This window comes from Oreochromis aureus, linkage group 12 (assembly GCF_013358895.1).
Source record: "Oreochromis aureus strain Israel breed Guangdong linkage group 12, ZZ_aureus, whole genome shotgun sequence".
Classification (NCBI taxonomy): domain Eukaryota; kingdom Metazoa; phylum Chordata; class Actinopteri; order Cichliformes; family Cichlidae; genus Oreochromis; species Oreochromis aureus.
In genome coordinates this window covers 37,399,664-37,421,001 of record NC_052953.1, presented here as the reverse complement: position 1 = coordinate 37,421,001, position 21,338 = coordinate 37,399,664, and the positions used below count along the sequence as shown (strand labels likewise).

The 21,338-nt window shown below is 39.9% G+C and overlaps 1 protein-coding gene across 2 annotated transcripts in view; it reads right to left on the bottom strand.

The window, feature by feature from the left end:
- Window positions 1-21,338, bottom strand: part of stxbp1b (syntaxin binding protein 1b) — a 74,885-nt gene that overhangs the window by 16,688 nt on the left and 36,859 nt on the right. For both annotated transcript variants that reach the window (XM_039621117.1, XM_039621118.1), the window contains exons 8-12: window positions 17,771-17,855; window positions 17,107-17,237; window positions 16,863-16,970; window positions 16,665-16,725; window positions 66-131 (exon numbers count right to left, since the gene is read on the bottom strand). In XM_039621117.1, coding sequence (XP_039477051.1) covers window positions 66-131; window positions 16,665-16,725; window positions 16,863-16,970; window positions 17,107-17,237; window positions 17,771-17,855 — 451 coding nt within the window. The remainder of the gene's footprint in view (window positions 1-65; window positions 132-16,664; window positions 16,726-16,862; window positions 16,971-17,106; window positions 17,238-17,770; window positions 17,856-21,338) is intronic.

Here is a 21,338-nt window from a genome sequence, read left to right as displayed (position 1 = left end):
CATATATGCAGATTTAGTATTCCATGAATGCTGTTGTCGTTGTCTGTTGTGACTTTAGCTCCTACCTTGCTGAGCTCTTTCTGATACTGAGGCATTTTCTTCAGCATCTGCGAGAGTTCCTTCATGGTGGTCTGAAAGACAATGAGACACCTGCAGTGAATAAAATGTCTTCATTCATTTGGTCATTTGATATGAAAGATCATTGCAACAACAACATCAGCTGTTGTTGTTGAAATAAAATAATGCTACACAACTAAAATAATAAACCAACGGATTTTAGCATTATATTCTCCACTGACTGATGCTGCTTTTTACCCTCATAATGATGAGGATCATGTTTTTATTCATTTATTTTACTTATTATGTGCACCTTCATTTAAATGTCTTCCATAAAGGAGTACAAAGCCTCTAATATCCTAAATATCAATATTTAATTGATTTTAATGTTAATGTATAATTTCATCATATTTACTGTAATGTTATATTAATAGAATAATTTTGAAGAACTTCAATTTGATGGGTTTTTGAGGTTTTGTGAGTATGTCCTGTAGGCTGAGCAGATGTTTAAAGGAGTCGTCTGTAGAATTCTGTGTATTTAAAAAGAGAAAAAACATTTTTTAAGGCAGCCAGTGATTGAAACACCAAACATTTGTATAGTAGTATCAGCCAATACAGGCAATATCCCACTACAGGCAAGACAGGCTATTCAATTTTATTTTTTATAGGACCAAATCAAGCACCTCAAGGTGATTTATACTGTAAGATAAAGAGCCCACAATAATGCAAAGAAAACAGAGAAAACTGCAACAATCACATGACCCCCTCTGAGCAAGCATTTGGGCAACAGTGAGGAAAAACCTCCAGCAGAGCCAGGCCATGGGAGGGGAGGCCACCAGTGCATCATGTGAAGGTGACACACACTGTTAGCCTTTGCAGTAATTTCCATAGCTTAGTACTGCAAAATCAACAGTAAAAAACTCTAAAGGATGTTTGCAGTTTAGTACTGTAATTTGCAAGTAATTGTGGGAAAATTCCATGAGATTACATTATTTTTACGGTAACTCACCGTACTCATGGAAACAGCTGTAAAATACAGCAAATGTAACAATTGGTGATGTTACTGAGATTATACTATTACACCATCGGGATTTCTGTTGTTTTCTACTGTAGATCTAAGAGTAATAACCTAAATCCTCATTCAGAGTGTATTACCATAAAATGCAATTCATTGTGAGAGTAGTATCACATGTAAACTACAATGTACAGCATCATTTTCAACTTGAGTAAGTTGCAGCTACACTATTTGAAGTATTTGAAGTATAACTGAAGTATACTAAGAAGTATAACGAAATACCCAGCGAGCATTGCAGTGCTTTAACTGTAAAATTAAAAGAACTATGAAACAAATAATTGATGTTTTAAACAAGAATTTGTCACAAATTCTTGTGTAATGTCTTTTACCTTCTGAACAGAGTAAGTGGGATAAAAAAAAATGTTTAAACCGTGAGTGAAAAGGGTTAATAAGTTAATAAACCTCAACTCTCAAATCATTTTCTCACCTGTTTGCAATATAATTCTGGTACTTGAACTATGAGTGTAGTTCTCTGCAAAGGAAGCCTTCTGATAGTTAGAACTATTATCTGACTGTCTGAGGAATGGAGTGATTTGTTACATGTGAAAAATATGTTTCAACTGGATTTTAATTACTATGTTTCAACCAGAAGTAACTCAAATATAAACTAAAAAGTAAATCAATAGTATACTTGTAAGTTTAGTATTGTGTTAGAGTAGAGTATATTTTAAGTATACTCTTATAGACTGGAAAGGACATTATGCTAGTACAGTTATAGTGAACAAAAAGTACATCTAAAAGTTCATTTCAAGTATACTTCTATATACTAAAACGGGGGCCAATGTAGTCCCCAAGAAGCATTATTAGTATACTTACTAGGTAACGTATACTTAGACTGATTTCCTTTCTATATGTTACATTTAGACTAATGTTTAAAAGTTACTTCATTTAGCAGGGTGTAGCTTTTTTCTCTTCTTATTCTTTTTTATACTGGAACTTCATTTTTTCTGTATAAAGTGGTACTTTTAAGACACCTCTGCCTAACTACAGTGAACTAACCAGAAGTCTCGGAATATGCTCTGGTGGTCATTTTACACAAGTTCAGGTGTCACATCCATGAAACCTACACCACTAACCAGCATCAGTCCTACAACTTCACTCTCAAATTTAATAAATTCTGGGACAAGCAGAAACTGTATTTTTAGCGGTGCATTTTGTGGCAGGCCAGACTGCTATAAAATGCACTCTCCTTGTAGCACCACTTCATCTTGGTTCAGAAGAGATGTCCTGGATACACATGATAATGTAACACGGGTGTTTTTGTTTGTTCATGTTTAGCGCGTTGGGTTGTGTTTTTAAAGCGAATGTTACGTTTTTAAAGCGTGTTATGCGACAGGTGTGTGTAGCACTGGTTACACATCTCAATGGGAGCGCATTAGTCGAGACCACACCTTTACCTGACGTACAACGTGACGTATGGCGCACACTTTCAAAACAACAATGGCGGATAGAAGATATTGATCGAGGCGGCGGCTAATGCTCCTTTCGCTGGTGGCCAACCACCATTAAATAACAACAAGAAGAAAATATTTATCTGCTTTTCTTAGTTTTGCACATTTAAGACGCAATTCAGACTCAAACAAAGCTGCAAAGCAGGAGAAAAACATGACCATCAATTATTCTGTGCCACAGATCCAGCTCGCTGCAGCACAGAGTGATGATGAGATGGTGGAAGAACAACAGAGACAATTTACGGACCGTTAACATGTGCAACTTAGAAGTAGTCAGAGGTAACTGGATGGAGTTCAGTCAGGTTAAATGCACGGTTGATTGGATTATATCTGAAGATCGTATGCTATTCGTGACAACTCTACTACACAAATTTCACGTCCATGAGGGAGTATCTCAAAAGTAAATGAAACAACTAAACTTAACACTTTTTCCCTAAAACGGACTGACATGGGAAACATTAAAGTTGGATTGACACCAGCTAATCAGTCTGAAGGTAAGTGTTTTTTCACTTATTCGAGAGAAGTCAGAAATGCGTTCTTATTACTGTTTGTTTTGACTTTTAAGCTACCCAGCCAGGTTATTTTCATTCAAATGCTAAGACAAAATATCAATATCTATGAATGTGGAGACTCAAAAGACTAGTTAGGTAATAGTTGCCGATGGATTTATGAGACTTGATAGAAAGTTGGACGTTTGCAACAGGTGAATCGGTGAACTACCGAGGTTGCGCCCAAATGCTTAAAGCTGTTAGCTGGTCAGTGTTTTCAGGTGTGCTTGTACTACCTGTACGGTGCGGAGTGCTGACTAAGTCATGTTAAACCCATTAAAGCGTCGAGCTCAAATATCTTTTCGTTTTTGTGCACTGCTCTCTTGTCTTTTGTCAGCACACATTTTCTGTTTATTGAAGCCTTTTGTTAATAATTTTGATCATGTAAAAACTGGGAATTGGTCCCTATTGACAATACCCTTATTATTTATTTTATTTTATTTATTTATTTATTTATTTGCATTGCATATGTCATTTAGGAAAGGTAATTGGTCATTGAACTTTTTGCAACTATGTGTATTTGTAAATTTTGTGGCTTCCGTGCACGCAAATTTATATTGTTCAGTTTGCATGTTAAAAGCCACAAACATGTAGCTAACTATAGGCTTTCTTCTGGAACTGAGAACTGTCCTGCCACTTTCAGAAGATTTTCTGCCTTTCATTCACATATGCATAAGAATCACAGAACAAGAAGGGAGACCACTGAGGAGGAGTTTTATGAGTTCACGGGTGACCTCAGCTGTCAAGTTCCTGGATGTGGGTATGCTGCACAAAACTTTACAACTCTGTGCCCATCTCAGATTTCACATCAAAGACGGGAAAAAAGTATTATGTCCATTTGAGGATTGCTCTAAATACTTCAGTGTCCGAACATCATTTTCCAGCCGTATTTCTTGAAAACATAAGTAGACAGTTCAGCAGTCAAGGCAACAAGAAATTGGGGGATTTGCCATAATACAAGGACAGGACACAGTTAATCTATTAGAAGACAGTTGGCTTTGTGTAATTTAAAAATGCAGGCTAAAATGCTCTTATCAACCAGCACTATACAGAGCATCATAGAGGAATTTCAGGATCTTCATAGCTGTGCAATGCACGATGTTCTTGCAATACTGTCTGACAAACTGTCTTCATTTAATATTCCATAAGCAGAAGTGGACAAAATCAATCAAGAACTTTTTTCATAGAGGACTATATATATCTGAGACACAGTAGGTTTCCTGACAAAGCTTTAAAAGCAAAACATCACTATTTGTTACATTATGCAGAGCTTATCCTTCACTTTGGACCACTCATTCGTTTGTGCACCCTTAGGTTTGAGAGCAAGCACTCGTATTTCAAAGCATGTACAAGTTCAGTCTTGCATAACTTTGTCAACTTATGCAAGACTGAACGGCATCAGTTACTGCAGTCCTACCTCTCAGTGGGCCAAATGTTTCCACCCATAGTTCAAATCATTGGAGAAACAAGAGATTAGAATCCTTGTCAAGGGATTTCAGGATTTTGGGATTTTTATTATGTTATGCTTAAAAGTACATTTCATTATCTAAATGTGTTTGCTCTTTCAGTATTCAGCTTAAATGGGGAAGTTACACCCTGTGCTGACTCCACAGGAAGCCTGCACGCAGCACAGTTCTATTTTATCTCTTCCTGTACGTGCTGTGAATAAAGGCTTCTTTTACTGCAGGGTGCGAGTCTCCCTGAGTCTCACCCGTGTACACGTTAAACCTGTCTGAGCGTTTTTATTCTGACCTGAGTTGCAATACAGGAAATCTCCTGACATTTCTTGGTCCTTCGAGCCGGATGGGATACAGCACTTTTGTGTGACCCTACAGGAAAACCTCATCGAGTCCTGCCGTCGTGAGAAGCCCGCGCTGAAGTCTGTCGACAGCTCCTGTCCAGGTACAGGATAAAGACCAGAAGCGTGAATTCGGGTTCTGGCCAGCGTTTTTAAAAGTGGTCCACGGCAGTGGGGGTCGATGAGGTAGACCTGAGAGACCGGCAGCAACCAGGTGAATATTAACACTCTGAGACACCTCGCGTAAAACGTTTAGGCTCGCCCAGAGGGGTTGGTAGCATTCCTAAAAGTAAACGCTCGCCTGAAAAAGAGCTGGAAGCATTTTTAGGTGGATTTCTAAAAGTAAAGGGTCGCCTGGAAAAGGGCTGGAAGCATTTTTAGAAGGGTTTCTAGAAGTAAACGCTCGCCTGAAAAAGGGCTGGAAGCATTTTTAGAAAAACCTCGTCCGTGGACGTGTATGCAGCGTTGAAAAGGTATTGTTGTTGTTTTATTTTTGTTGGTGGAATAAGTTGATTTTACAGCACAATAAGGAGGCTGAACTATTCCACTAATTTGTTTACTGTTGGCCACCCAAGTACTGGTGAAAAGAGAAACAGGTCGTGTTTCATCACGTAAAGCTGACACCGCTTTCAAGAATAGCTTGAAAGTAGAAGGCCGTGTCAACTACCTCTCTCGATTCTCGTGCCAGAGAAGGTGCCGCAGTTGTGTAGTTGTAAAGGATTAAAATGGGTAACGAAGCTTCAAAACTCACTGCTGATGAGCAGTGGTTAGAGAAAAAATGTCCAGGCGCCGGACAAATTAGTGCATATAGATGGAGAAATCCAAAGAAAACCTAAATGTCCCACGTGGGAGGGAAAATGCATTGACTAAATTATAAGAAACCCTCCAAGCAGAAATAAATACTGAAAAGGATCCTAAAAAGAAAACAAAGAGTACACAAGAGCTGTAATGTTATAAAGCATGGAAAGAGGAATGTAGTGGAATAAACAAAAGGTTAAATTAAATTAGGGCTTATCTAATGTATTCAAACTGATAACAGGAAGGATAACAACCTGTAAACTGGTACTAACAAATGAAACAAAATTGGGAAGACAACCAAGCTGAACGAATAGAATAAATGAAAGCAGATAATTCACACGAAAATATATCAAATAAAAAAGAGAGATGCATAAGGTATATTACGGCAGCGTCTTTGTTCAGCCAAGGAAAATGTCTCCAGCTTGGGAAGGTGTGAAGCTGCAGATTCACACAGACCCGTGATGGATACATAATAAAATATAAACTAATATACTATTGTATATTAGTAGTAAAGTAGTGTATTGTAATATACTATTGCTGTTATAAAAAAGGAAAAACAATACAATGATAACATTAATAATGACATACTATTAATAAGAAGAGGCACCTCAGTCAGTTATGATGTGAGGTGGATGATTGTTAAAAGTAGTCTGATTCAAGCTTAAGGTTTGCTCAAACTCTGTACAATGATATATGAGATAAAGAAAATAAAGAAAATACCAAATCTAATCAGGTGCATAGAGACACTTGACTTGCTTGTAAACCTGTCATCTTAGATGAGACTTTGTTAAGATGAAGAGCAAACCTATACTAACAACTAATGAGCCAAACCCTGTATACAACAGCTAAAGCTACAAGATTGAGAAGCTGAATTAAATATGTGGACACTACCAAGCTAATGAGGAGCGGTGACGCGCATGGAGATTGTTGCTTTCGGTTTAGAGTGTTGTTGAGCTTTATAACTATTGTTTGCAAATGTTGCTAAATGCCTGTGACTGAGATGCTGGTTTTGCTCACTACAATCGTATAAATAGAGTTTGAATTCACTACTCTGGATGTATAGTAAGTGACCACTATATATCTTTCAGTAGTAACAGTTTATGTGTGTACTGTGAGAATGATTAGAGGTTTCAGTTGTTCTCCTTTGACTTTCTGATTATGAAAAGCATGTCTAAAATACTCGTATGAAAGCATATTTTGAGTGATTTTAACTGTGAATGCTGTGAGTAGTAGGTTTTGAGTGATTGGGTGTGATCTGTACAAAAATAATAAAAAATAAGTACTAATAACACTACAAAGGTTCATAGTAGAGTGAGTGAACAAGTGGAAGTTTGAGAGATGATGTGTGTGATGATTCCTGATGTCTGAAAGGGCTCTATTTAGAAGTGTGAGCGTGACATAAAGGTATATTGGTTTTAGATCAAGATTTAGTAGAATTAAAGAGGGTTTATAGACTATGAATACAAAGAAAAACAAAAGAGTTCGATTAGTCTGCAGAAACAGGAAATATGTGTGCCTGTGGTGTGTCAAGACAGCTCACAGAGAGAAACAGACGAGTTAAACTCTAAGAAGATGAAGCGAATGAAGGTTTTATGAAAAGTAATGATAATGATATTAATTGTATGCTTTAGTGTGTCAATACAGGTGGATTTCTCTCAACCTGGAACCTTGAGTACAGCGACAAAAGCATAGATTAATTGGGAAAGTGCGAGTGCGAGAATACAGGGTATAATTGGGTTGAAACTGAAGGCTGAACTCGTGATTGTTTAGAGATGTCCGCCATGTCATAAACAAAAGAAGGCAAAATAATGACAGAAATAATTGACAACTATGTTAATGAACAGACAACACATACACAAATTGTTATATGTGAAATTATTTTTGGAAAGGGTCAGAAGAGATAGTTTGAATTTAGAACTAAGTGATAAGATGCATGAACCTTATTGCAATAAACACTTGCAATGAAGAAAGCAGCTTACACTCAATTAATATGAACGCAAAACCTTGATGCCATAGGCAATTTGTTTTGTTTTTGTTTGTTTGCTTAGTAAGTTTGGAAAACAAATTTGTGATCATACTTGTGGATCACAGTGACACATAATGATTTGGGCATATGATTTGTTGATGCCTAGTTTTAGAGCTGTGAGCTATGAACTGTAAGCAATGCAAGGTTTTTCCTAACTCAGAAGTTTGACACATGCCAGACAACTTTCCTATGCAGGCATTTTGCTTACACTGTCACACATCAGAATTGCTGTATGCTGTATCACGCGCTGACCTTCACAGCACCCCACAGGCTGGTTTCATTGATATCTTTGTAGACGGTTCAGCGTCCAAAAGTAGCCTTGGGCGGAACTGTGTAGGTTATGCGGTAACCACAGTAGACACAATTTTAGAAGCAAAAGCACTAACTTCCTCACACTCTGCACAGAGCGCTGTTCTGTGCAGCTCTTCATGCTGTTACACGTGCCTGTCACGTGCCTGTCAAGTGCATGAGGGAATGTGCTGCGCACCTGAAAGACAACTCAGAGGTCACTAAAGGCAATAACTTCGCAGATCAAAGAGAGATTGTTCTAAACAACCAACTGCCGAGTGACATCTCTCCAGTGTCTTGCAGGTTGAAACCAGGTGATTGGATCCTGATCAAAGTACTCCAAAGGAAAAATTGGAGTTCACCAAGGTGGGAAGGTCCTTACCAAGTGCTACTCACCACACCTACTGCCTGCAAAATGGCAGAAAGACCGTCTTGGATCCATCAAAGCCACTGCAAAAAGTGAGTGACAACCTAAACGTTTAGACGCCGACACCCCTAACTCCTGGTGATCTATTGGTGGAGGGAGGGCTGATCGGGTACACCCCGCCTTCTTCTTCTTGCCGGTAGTCTACTCATCAGAGGTCACAGGTGTGTCTGGTCATCAAGAAGACACTCGTCCTCCTAGTGGCTAATGTTGCACTCCTGGTGAGTTTATTAACACTCACCCGAAAGAAGGAAGATGAACAACACCACCTGCAGACAAGATGGACACATGACAACTCACATCTTCGTGACATGACACAAGACCACATTCACCCATGGATGAACAACGCATGGTATCGATATATACATGACAGCACACCCAGAAAAGACTGCTATGTTTGCTCCTATATGCCCCCAACGACACAGTACGCCACCTTGTACGCGAAGGGAATGGACATAATTCAGGCAAAGTGTGCCCCAAGCTACGCCAGCCTTGGGTATCAATTCCAGGGAATCGTGGTCAACCATGAGGAACCTCTCCAGATAGGACTACAAAATGGCACATGTGACGAATGGTTCTGGGTTGACCTGAAAGTGAAGCACAGAAGTAAGGCTAAATCATTCCCAGTCTTTCTTGAAAACAATGGGAATTTGAGCCACAGCCTATGGTGCCGCCAAGAGAACGGATCCACGCCAATGGATCCTTCCTGGGAATTGGACAGGTCAGTGCGCTCCCATTTTCATATCTGACCACACTTTCAAGATATCCATGGACGCCACGTCAACTTCAACGTCAACAACAAGGAAAAGACGAAGCACCCCAGACCTCAAGCAGCATGATTCTGTGTGGGGTTCCGATGTCCCAGAGGAATTTAAACTTTGGACTGACAGACAAAAAGTTACTCACGCACTCTTCCCATGGGTGGGGGTAGGAAAACACGCTTTAAGGATAGAGACTCTGAACTACCGCTTTGGACTTTTTCTGAATGCTTCATGTAAAATCGACGACGTACAGGATCAGGAAATTGACGCTCTGCGCATTGCAGTAATGCAACACAGGGTAGCATTGGACATGATTCTCGCCGAGAAAGGAGGACTATGTGTCCTCTTTAACAACACATGTCGCACATACATTCCAGATAATGTACACTCACCGAACATGACTGATGCTCTGGAAACACTCAGACAACTTCGGGATGCACAACAACGAGACTATGCCACAAACACAGAAGACTGGCTTACGTGGCTTATAAGCGGCTCTTGGAAGTCCCTGCTGATTAATGGACTTGTTTTTGTTGGTGTTCTTCTACTGTTATTGTGTCTTTTCACTTCATGTGTCATACCTTGTTTGAAGAACATGGTATCAAGAATGGTAACTGCTTCAATTCATGCTTACATCACCCTATCACAGAATGAAGAAGATGATGATGAGATAGACAATTGGATATAACATACTCACAAAACCCACTATTTTATGATGTCTTGGCTAAAAATGTCTACAAGTGGCCATAGACTGATGCACTGTTAGTGGTTGCTATGTACATATATAGAAGGAAAGATCAAACAACAGGTGGGAATGTCAAGGGATTTCAGGATTTTGGGATTTTTATTATGTTATGCTTAAAAGTACATTTCATTATCTAAATGTGTTTGCTCTTTCAGTATTCAGCTTAAATGGGGAAGTTACACTCTGTGCAGACTCCACAGGAAGCCTGCACGCAGCACAGTTCTATTTTATCTCTTCCTGTACGTGCTATGAATAAAGGCTTCTTTTATTGCAGGGTGCGAGTCTCCCTGAGTCTCACCCGTGTACACGTTAAACCTGTCTGAGCGTTTTTATTCTGACCTGAGTTGCAATACAGGAAATCTCCTGACAATCCTCATCTTTACAACGCTCTCATTCAAGAAGCTGTGGCAAACTTTAGATGTGTCAGCAGTTGTCTACAAAGGTACCAAGTATGTTTCCATTGTAGATGACACTGATGATGGCTTGGTTTTTGGGAAGATAGCTGTTATACTTGTTAATGATTCTGAATTGTACTTTGTGCTCGAGTTGCATCACTCAGTACTCCTCATTGACCTTGGACTTCACTGCTTGCGTTGCCCTACAGAAAGAAGTGTTTGTGTAAATGCTGACAGTCTGATGGATTATTACCCGCCACCACTTTATAACATGGCAGGCCTTTTTGTTGTCTCCCTACACCATTCAGTTTCCTCTTAATTCTCTTTCAGGGATGGAAATTGAAGAGGAACTCACAAGCCTCCTGCCGACACTAGACAGAGAGAAAATAATCTGCATTGTAGAACATCTGACGGACGTTATTGGTGTACAACAAAAAAGTGATCTTTTGTTTGTGGAGGCGGAAGATCTCAAACCCTTTCTCACACCAATTCAAATACGTAAACTACTTCTTGCATTTAAAGGTTTGTGTAGGTTCTGTACAAATCATAGACTTGAGTCTATGATTTGAAGGTCACTCATAGACTCATATGTCACTGATTAGCTTGATTAGCTTTTTTTTTCTCTTCACCATACTACACATGTACTTTGACAGTATAATATTGAAGAGTGTTTTGGGGCTCACATTGTCTGGTAGATACTTAACACGGAAAACATAAACAAAAGTAGACACTAAATCTAACACCATTAACCTTTCATTGGTAGTGGTACAACTAAGGGTTTGAAATTGTGACATACTGTAAAATATATTGACTCAAGGTCTTTTCAATGCAAGACCTTGAGTTTGTAGTTCTTTTGCAGTCCTGGGATTGCTTCTTTTCATCTTCAGACAAGGTCCCCAAAACTGCCTTGCCGTTACTACTGAATCCTAATTGAAGGGTTCATCTTTTAGTGAGGACATATTTGTTGACATAGTAGCTTTTTAAGGTAACTTTTCCAATGATCTTTATTTATTTATTTGTTTAGATGGCAACAGACCAGAGAACCTGAATGACACCATTACTCTGGAGCTTTGCCCTGCTGCATCAGCTGAAACATCAAGCCATCCACCTCACCCCTCCTCCTCCACGTCCACCACTATGTACAACCATTACTCCAGCTCTTGGGTCTCACACTTACAGATTCCTTGGGAAAGATTTCCACTCCGACTGTCGCATGCAATCACAAGAGGGGACAGAGCTCATCCAGAGGACAGGAGATGTATGGTTAGAATTGTTGTGGAGCCCATGCAAGTTCACTGCAGGAACCCTAAACGTGCATCTTGTGAAGAAGTTGCTAAAATCATTGTAAACAGATACCCTCAAACATTTGCAGATTTTACTGAAAAGGGAGAAAGACTGGGTTGTGGACATTATTCACTACTAAGAAGCATCAAATCTAGAGTTGAACATGTTAATCGAGATAATACAACACATAGACTTCGTCAAACAAAGAGAACCAGGAATGAGGAAGACTGAAGTCCCAACAGTAATGCAACCTCACCTAAAAAAGTTAGATGCCTTGTTGATAGCTATGGTTGTATAAATTGGCAACCAGTTGAACTTCCTGAGGGGGAAACGCCAGCTTCTTTAGAGGAAAAGAAACACATCCTGTTGACAATTTTTAATTCAGAAGGACCTGGAGCTGTGGAGAGACCTGATGTGGATGACTTCATGTGCCTCACATATATTTCTCAGCGGCAGCTTATCAACAGTTGTCCCTCACTTTCAGTAGCTGAAATTCAGGAGCAGTGGCCATTCTTGTTTACTCAGAAAGGTCTTTCGAACCACTTTTACAAACTCACAGGCATTGATATCAGTGAGCGCTTAAGTCAGGCCCTCATAACCAAAGGCAGAAGGATTATTAACTATTTCTCCAGCCAGAAGCTCAAATGGAACCTTGGTATAAGGACACTCATCCAGCAGATAGAAAGTGAGGGAGTTTTGACCAACAACAAGGTTGGCACAGCAGCCATACTTCTCATGATGAAGTATTACAAGGAAGATGAAGACTCCCTCTTTGTCTTAGCAGATGTAAGCTTCTTACATACAGCTCTATGTTTAATGCTGTTGCTTGCTGTCCTGTTTTTGTTTTGTTTTTTGTTACATAAAATGTTTTGGTCCTTTTTCTGGCAGGAAACATCTACCAGGATGTCCCTTGAAGCAGAGAGCAACCTGCCAATCACTCCAAGGCTGATTATGCTTGGTAAGAAGTCATTTATGAAATAGAGCTGATTAGACCATATTACAATTTCTGTTTGGCACAGGAGCTTTTCGTGGACACAGGTATCCAGTCTCTTTTTTCGTAGCTCAAATTTCTGTAATTTCCTTTATAAACCAAGGTTGTTGGACATGTGTCTCAGTGAACCCAGCAAGGTAACAATATCACATTTCACATTACATATTACTGATCAACATGGTAGTCTAGCTACACCAACAGCAGAAATACTGAAGTCAATACTGTAAAGTTTAACAGCAGCACACACTATAAACTCCAAAATAACCATACAGTTGATTCATCTCCGGTAATTTAACTGGGCTGACTCTTTGTTAGGTGTGTTTAATGTGCAGAATAATTCCCAATTATGTACAATTATAATATGTTAAAACGGACTTATGTACATAAGGCCATTAATAATTAACTGTACATAGCTATTTGCTTTATGACTATCTAGACAGTGTGAAGAAGTGAAGTATTGAAATTATTTTATGTTGCATAATGACAACATGTTGCCCCTATACATACAGGACAAAGTTCAATGACCGCCACCTGCTGGATGGTGAGTGCAGAGGGGCGTGTAATTGTTGAGCTGGACAAAGAGAACACCTTTGCTGATGCGATGTCAGTCTTCTTTGGTTCATTCTATGTATTGAACCTGGAATACCAGGAGTCAGCGTGTGCAACATTGGAACTGATTCAGAAGTATGTTTGAACAGTGAGCTAATAGTGATAGATGATGAATAAATTATCCCTAAGTAACTCATTATTTCAAATCACAACTCAATGTTACTGTATGTTACTATTTATTGTGGCATGTTTTAAGGTTTTTTGTAAGGATAAACCCTGAAGAGGGAACAAAATGTACCTCCAAGGTTGGGACAAGCAGAAAGACTGGGACCACTGTGAAGTGAAAGGTTGTTCACATTAACCCTCATGTCACAACTTTCCTCCAGTGGCTTACTGAATTTGAGTGGAAAACTTCAAATTAGGTAACTGTTGTTGCCATTTATAGTGAATTTCTTGTTTAATTTAAGTGACCAATGTGTTGTTTCCTGTGTCTCCACAGATGATCCATGGCCCATGCTTTCTGGACATTTACACAAGATGAGCAACAATGAAGACAAGCTCTCTTGCCATCTTGCAAGACGCTGTCTCTGTCCAATAGGTTTTTTGAGTGCAACAGTTTTGATTTTCTTTTTCCTTCTTTTACCCGTTTGTTAAAAATTATTTCAGCTACTTACACTTTAATTGTCACATGTATTGGCTCACCCTACAAATCAATGAACTCAGTCCTCAAAGCAAGGTCAGGGTTCAGTGCAGGTCAGTCAAGTTCCTTCACACCACACACCCTCATCCATGTCCTTGTGGACCCTGCTTTGTGCATTGATTTGGTGGTGTGAGCCAGTATTTTGGATAAAGTGTGTATAGAGGCAGAAGTGTGGGGCTTGATGTTCTATTCATTACAATTCAGTTTATTTGTATGGTGCCAACAAAATGAATGCAAGGCACTTCACATTGTAGGTTTAAGACCCTACAAAATATAACTAAGAAAACTCATCACTTGAGCATATGTTGGCTTTTATGATATAAATATGACATAATATCGTTATTGTTTGTACAACCATCTGAGAAAATAATGGATTACATGGTTTAGTAAAAACAAATGCTTCCTCAATGAAAATATGTTTTCAGTTCTTTTCAGTTCTTGATTTTGGAAATTTGTATTTCTGCAGAGGAAAATCAGAACTGAAATAAAAAGTGGTGTAAAGCACATGAATTATTGTGTGTGTGTATCTATCTATCTATCTATCTATCTCGATCAATCGATCTTTAGTGGGTATATACATGTTTTTATATAAATAAATAAATGGTACCTTTTTTTTAATACAATACAATTTTTTTTTTTTTGGAACCCTCCAGTCTCTTACAGTATGTTACTGTTTCCTTAAATTACGGTAAATTACGACGTGTTAAACAGTAAATGACCGCCTGTTGGGACACGGTATCCTCTAGCAGAGATGAATATTTTTGGTACTGATGATGCGTGATGACGGTAAGTTACTGGTAAATATATTGCAGTTTATTACCTTGCAGTGGGCTTACAGTGACATACCGTGAATAAACGGTAGTATACCAATTTCTTAATCACAATATGATGTTACTTTGTTGACGTAATTTACGACATAACGGTATCTCACTGGCGACAGTGACGCCAGTGAGATACCGTAAAAAAAAGCTACGGTGCGTTACCATAATTTGTCCAAGAGTATTATACCACAACAGCAAAAAACGGTATCATCCTGCAGAACGGTAAGCTACCGTAATACGGCGTCACGGTATGACGCTGGCAACAGTGATGCCAGTATGTTACCGTAAAGTGGAGATGAAAAGTCGAACAGTGCAGTGCTATAAGGTCACCAAGATAAGGTGGGGTGTGGTAGCTTGTATGTGATGAGAAGGATCTGAAGTTTGATTCTGGATTTGACAGGGAGCCAGTGAAGAGGAGCTAATACGGGAGAAACACACTGTCTCTTTCAAGTTCCTGCCATTATTCTTACTGAAATCACTGCAGACTCTGGAAATCCCTCATTCCTTGGTACATAAGCAAAACTGAGAGCGAACGATCATTTTGGCTGTTGGTAAGAACAGGGCTGGACTGGTAATCTGGGACGCAGTGCAGAAGAGCTTGTGGGTCAATATCATTTGTGTTTTCTTTTTTGATATAGCCTACATGCAGGCTGGCAGAGCGCACTGGCACCATGGGTGCATGAAGCAAGAAGGTACTGAGGAAGACTAGTTTTGCATCATTTAAAGTGGAATGTCCTGGTGTCCCTGAGTCCTGTGGTTGAGAGTGAGGGCTCAGATGTCAGCTGACAGTCCTCTTTTGCTGCTAACAATGGGCCAAACTGCATGAGAACACACTGATGTCACAGAAAGACACTGATCAGTGTTATTTATGCAAGAGAGCTAGTTAGCTAACATTATTACTGATAGCCAAAATGCTTGTTTACTCTCATTTTTGCTACTGGACCTAATGAGGAATGAGGGTTTCAGGTATCTGCACAAGAAGTGTTAGAAAAGTCAAAGCATGCAAATTCATGAATTTGTCACCAGAGGCAATCAAGCAGGTGTAAATCCACAGTGGATTAGGAAAGAAATGCATTGTTCATTTTGAGAGTAACGTCGAAACAGTGTTTTTCAGGATAAAGTTGAACTTGTCATTTTAAGTCAGCTGCCACTGCAGCTACACACTCTGCAGATGCCTCGTGTTGATGGGTCAGTGAGACAGCCCAATCGCCTGTCTTATTGTGTCTTTTGATGTAACATGCATCATAGCCATCGCCATGACTACACCCACTGTATGCCTTCTGATTGGATGCATGTTTCTGCAACATCCTTACACCACACTTGTGTTTAGTAGTAGTAGAAGTACAATTTCACTAACTAATTTACACAAGGCATTTTGTAGCAGCCATTGGAGCTGAATTGCACTAACAACTCCTTTTATCACCACATTGACTTAATATAAATATTATTTCAAGTTTGATTTAAAAAATGTTGAGTTTATTTGCAAAATGTACAATAACTTTTTTTCTGAATGTGGCTCTAATACTCCTTAGTAGAGTAGTAGTTGTAAGTAAAGTACAAGTTTACAGCTCAGTATATTGGCGTACATATCGATTTATATGTTTGTGAATATTTTTCCTGTAACTGAAAATTTCTAAGAACAAAAGTTTCCAATTACGGATAAAAAAATGTATCCTGAAGATTCTGTGCACATTAACAGTGGCCTCTTAGTGTGCCGAGCTTCTTACAGAGACTACACACAGAACAAATACCTTTCATCTACAAAGACAAGAGACTCACTAGTGTGAATGAAAGGTTATTAGTCAAACTAATAATGCTGACTTTTGATGACTAGCTAGATAACTCGACATATGAACTGTCTGAGAATCTGGTCATATTCTTTTCACTGTAACTATGTGAAGGACAAACAGAGGACCCAGAAAGCTGAACACAGAGACACGCCGTGTCCTTTACCTTTTCTCCAGTGTTCATCTTTTTGCTGGCAGAGAATTCCTTGAGTGAACGAGTCACAGCTCTGTGGGTAGTGAAACACAAAGAGGACAAGGGAAGTAAAAAAAACAGTTCTCAGTATCCTGAGGAAGCACTTTAGTGACAGCAGGGACTAATCCTTTGTTTGACTGCATTTGTGAGCAGGAGGTGAAAGCCACTTACGTTGACACCTCAGCAATGTGTTTATGTCTCAGACTCAGCCACAGATCGTCATCCTCATCCAGCAATACCTCCTTCATCCTGGTTTCTCCCATCCCGCTGGTCTCAAACCTAACAGACACGTGTTAACAGACTGCTTGATTTTCACATCATGATTGTTATTTCTATATGTGTGACCCAAACTTTCTGTCATAACATTAAAAAATACACGTGGCAGATGTCAGACCTCCTTTAGTAGCATCTCTACCTGTAAACATCATTCTCGATACCCAGTAAGTCGTAGGCCATGGCTTGTAGTGTGAGCTCATGCAGGAGAGGTGACACGGGGTCGAAGCCTCGGTCCAGAATGAGCAGCTGAGTACGAGACTTGTCGGGACCCTGGAGGCACCAGAGCATATACAAAACACTGCTTTAACATGTAACACACGTCTTTTTTCCAACAGCAATCAGTTTAACCTTTGGAAGAACCCCTGAAGCAGCTTAGTTATTGCCCCAAGAACAATGGAGCCCACAGACAGACCATAACGTCTGTTTCATCCTCTGTGGATGGTTACCCACTCAACAGCGATGTAGTAGATGCTTGAGTTATGGGAGCAGTCCAGCTGATCTCCCCCAACACAGAAAACTAAAACTACAGCTGAGTGAAATTCTATTTACTAGTTTAGTTTATTCTTTTCTTACTTAGCTCTAATTAACACATGTAATACCTGTACAGTTTTTAATGCAGCTTGCTAAAAGACATAACGATCAATAAAAGCAACCTGGATATTATGGCAGATTATAGCTGGGTACGATTTTTTAGGAATTCCATTGTGTGTGATTTCCTCTGTTTTTCTCTTGTTTCAGAAGTTTCCATATATTTACCTTAATCTGGTTCTTCCACTCATTATCTAGTCATTTCACTTCATTACCTCTCCCAGGGTGGGGTCATCAGCTTTGTAGCCATCCAACTTCTCCTGAAGCATCTGAGCCAGAACTGCACAGTCTTTGTAGTCCCTAATCCAAAACACACACGTATTCATTTATCCAGGTGCACATTTTAAAAATCAAACAGCATGGAAGTGATAGCCAGAAAGAAGACAGTTGGCTTAATCACAAGGAAGAGAAATCATCTAGAAATCAGATTCTAATAAAACAGTGGATAAGTGCTGGCAAAAAGAAGGTCATCCAAATTCAAGGGGGGAAGCTGTTAGAAAGCAGGATAGAGGAGGGGCCTGAGTATCTCACAGACTGACAGGAACCACAAGAAATATACAAAAACTTTACCCACGGTGTGATTCCTCCATGGGGTAAGACAGGGGCCGAGAAGACAGCTCAGTGGGATGGAATAAGAATATCCTTGATAGGAATATCAACACATATCCCAGTCAGCAGATACTCAACTGAAATAATAGGCTGACAACAGGAGGATATTGATGTCACTTTCTCCACAATGCATGCAGGGTTACGCCCAAAATTCCAGCATCACGTGGCTTTACAAGCAATGGAAAGATGCCAACCTAAAAGACAACACAGAAGCTCTGATCAAGGCAGCACAAGAACAGTGCCAGATCCAGATAGAGACAGGAGTCTATCACAGGCACCAAGACCCAACCTGCAGGCTTCAGGCGTCCTGCAGACAGCCTGGTACATAATAGCAGGATGGGACGATGCAAGCTGAGTCAGCACTTGGATCAACCAAGTGGACTACAAGAACATTTGTGCTGCATACATCCAAACAGGAAGAGTAGCTCCAGCATTTTCCAGGAACAGAGAGTACAGTGTCAGTGCTCTTCTGCTAAACTGCTAAACCTCAGAGCAACACCCTCAAGCCTCTTTGTCTTCTGGTAGAGGAGTCTACTTTGAGGAAGATGTATACACCACCCTGTCAAGAAAGCTGAGGCAGAGACTGAAGTCCCATGATTCACCTCCCATCACATGTGAGAGAGGGTAAAAGGCCTTAACATCCAGCCTTTCATGTTAAAAGTGATGAAAACAGAGTCTAAATGTGCTTTTGCTAATAATGAAACATCTTCATTCTTGATCAGAGGTGTAATCTCTGAAATGAGTGTGTGTGTAGACATAATCTAGACTTAAACAAGTTTGTGTGTGTGTGTGTGTGTGTGTGTGTGTGTGTGTGTGTGTGTGTGTAGGATGGGAAGCAGGGAGTGAGTGAGAAAAGAAATTGTATTGAGTATATTATGACTGACACACACACAAAAATCTTGTAAAGTGCATCATACAAAGACAGAAAATGAAATGAAGTGATATTAAAGTTTACATTTTAAACTTTGTTTCAAATCATGTTTGTTGAAAAGTCACAGAGAGGAAGCTGAGGTGCTGCTGGACTTCGGGTCATTAGGTGTCCACAACGGTGAATGGATGTCACAGTGGGACTAAGGCCATCTCGAATGATGTAATGTCCAGAAGAACAAAAGTGTTGTGCAGAGGAGATAAGTCGTTCTTCCCATTCTGTTCTGCAAGATGAGCAGGTCAGAAGATTGGAAATAAGAAGTTGGAATTTGAAGCACAGACCACACCAGAGGGATCGACCACAAACTGTGAAGCTGCAAATTGGTTTTGATGCTTTTACTCTATTTTTCTCTGCTCATTTGTGTCGTGTTAGATTACAGATTACAGATTCAAGAGACTTTGGATTTCCACTGTATTCCTGGGGGATTGAATTTCCAAGGAATGCTGCTAGATAAGTGAATCTTCAGATCTGGTTGTGCTCATCCTCTTCAAATGTTTTCCTCACAAAGATCAGAACAAAGTCAGCATCAGCTTGTAGCAGGCTGATTAGATAAATATAATCCAAGTGCTTTGCTCCTGCTAAAGCTACAGTCTGCTATATTCTCCAGTTGTATTCCAACAGCACTGAGGGAACGGTCAGAACAGCACTGAGCCTGCTCAGGGCTCCTGATTTTTTATCAGAGGAGGCAGGGTAGACACCCGGAGGAGAGAAGCAGTTAGTCCCTCTCTAGGCAAATCCCCTTTGGCTCCATCCAAACTCTGCACCGCCCACTGGGGTAGACCCATAGGATCAGAGATCATAGGCTGTATCCCAATTCAGGGTCTGCAGCCTTAAAGGCAGCATTTTAAGGCCGATTACGTCACAGCGGCGCGCCGAAGGCTGTCCTAATTCAAGGGCTGCTTGAAATGCGGCCCTCAAATGCGTCCTTCATTTCCCTGAATTTTAAGGCTGTGGCAATGTAGCCTTCGTGGCCCAACATATCCCACAATTCATAGCGCGGCAGTCGGTGTGGATAATTTTGCCGCAGACGGCAGACGCGGAGCGGCCGAAGACTGAACTGTTAAAAGTAAGTACTGAATAATATGCCACTTATTTATGTGCAAATGTTTAATAATGAAGAACATTAAAACATTACTGTTGGCCACATGTCGGCAAAGTTATGTGACATTAGTGATGTTTGTACTTTCAGCGTTTACTTGGTTTTAAAGCCTTTACTTTAAAATATATATATATATATCTAGTCGACCTTAATCTTACAGAGAATGTGATGATTTTATGGATAATTAAAGTCAGTCATATATCCACAAACACAACAAGCTGAAAGTCAGTGATGCTGCTCGGTTTGCAGTCCTGAATATGACGGCACAAGCAGGATTCACTGCACTGTTAATGTTAGCTATGTTATATTGCTGCCTCTGTTCGGTGGTGTCGAGCCAAACGGACTTTAACGTGTGTTTGAACGAGCTGACGGTTCACTCGTTAAGCTGAAAGAAAGATGCTTTAATCACAGGAGTCACACATGTGTCCACTGGACCATCTGGAACTCTTCTTGTTTAGCACTCGTAATAACACAAACACTAAATCCTCCTTCTCTTGTGCTGTTTTGTAGCAGTGTGTACACCTGAGACTGTCACCTGTCTGTCTGTCCTGCACTCTCTCTCTGTTTCTTTCTCTCTGATTGTGGAATAAAAGTATGAACATGTATTTATAAGTTACACTTGTGTTTGAATCCTGCAGCTTATCACACATTTGATTTCCATGTGTGACAACTGCAAGTGTCCAGAGTGAGGACAGACTGAGGGACCCACTGCTGCACATCATCTGTGAGGCTTTGCACCCTGATGATCCACCAGGACAAACTCAGCAGTGTGTGAGGAAGAGGAGGAGGAAGAGCCAGCAGCAGCTGACAGATGGAGAGAATAGACAGACTGTTCCCTGTTTGTGAAGGACTGCTAGGAAAGTTTAACATAACTAATTGTCTGTCCTGAATCAGTCTTATTAGGTAATGTTCAAATAATGTTATCGTTCCAGTGTTTTCAGTGTGGGAGAAAGTACTCAGGGCCTTCAAGTTACACACTATGAAAGGCAGCAACAAGTTTAATATTCAGAAACCTAAAGTATGTATCAGCAGCAGAATGGAGCTAAAAATAAATGTTTGTTTCAGTTCTATGAAGCTTTGAGTATTTTGGATTAGTAGCACTGCTGTGTTTGTTGCATCATATTGCTGTAATTGTTTATATGCTTTA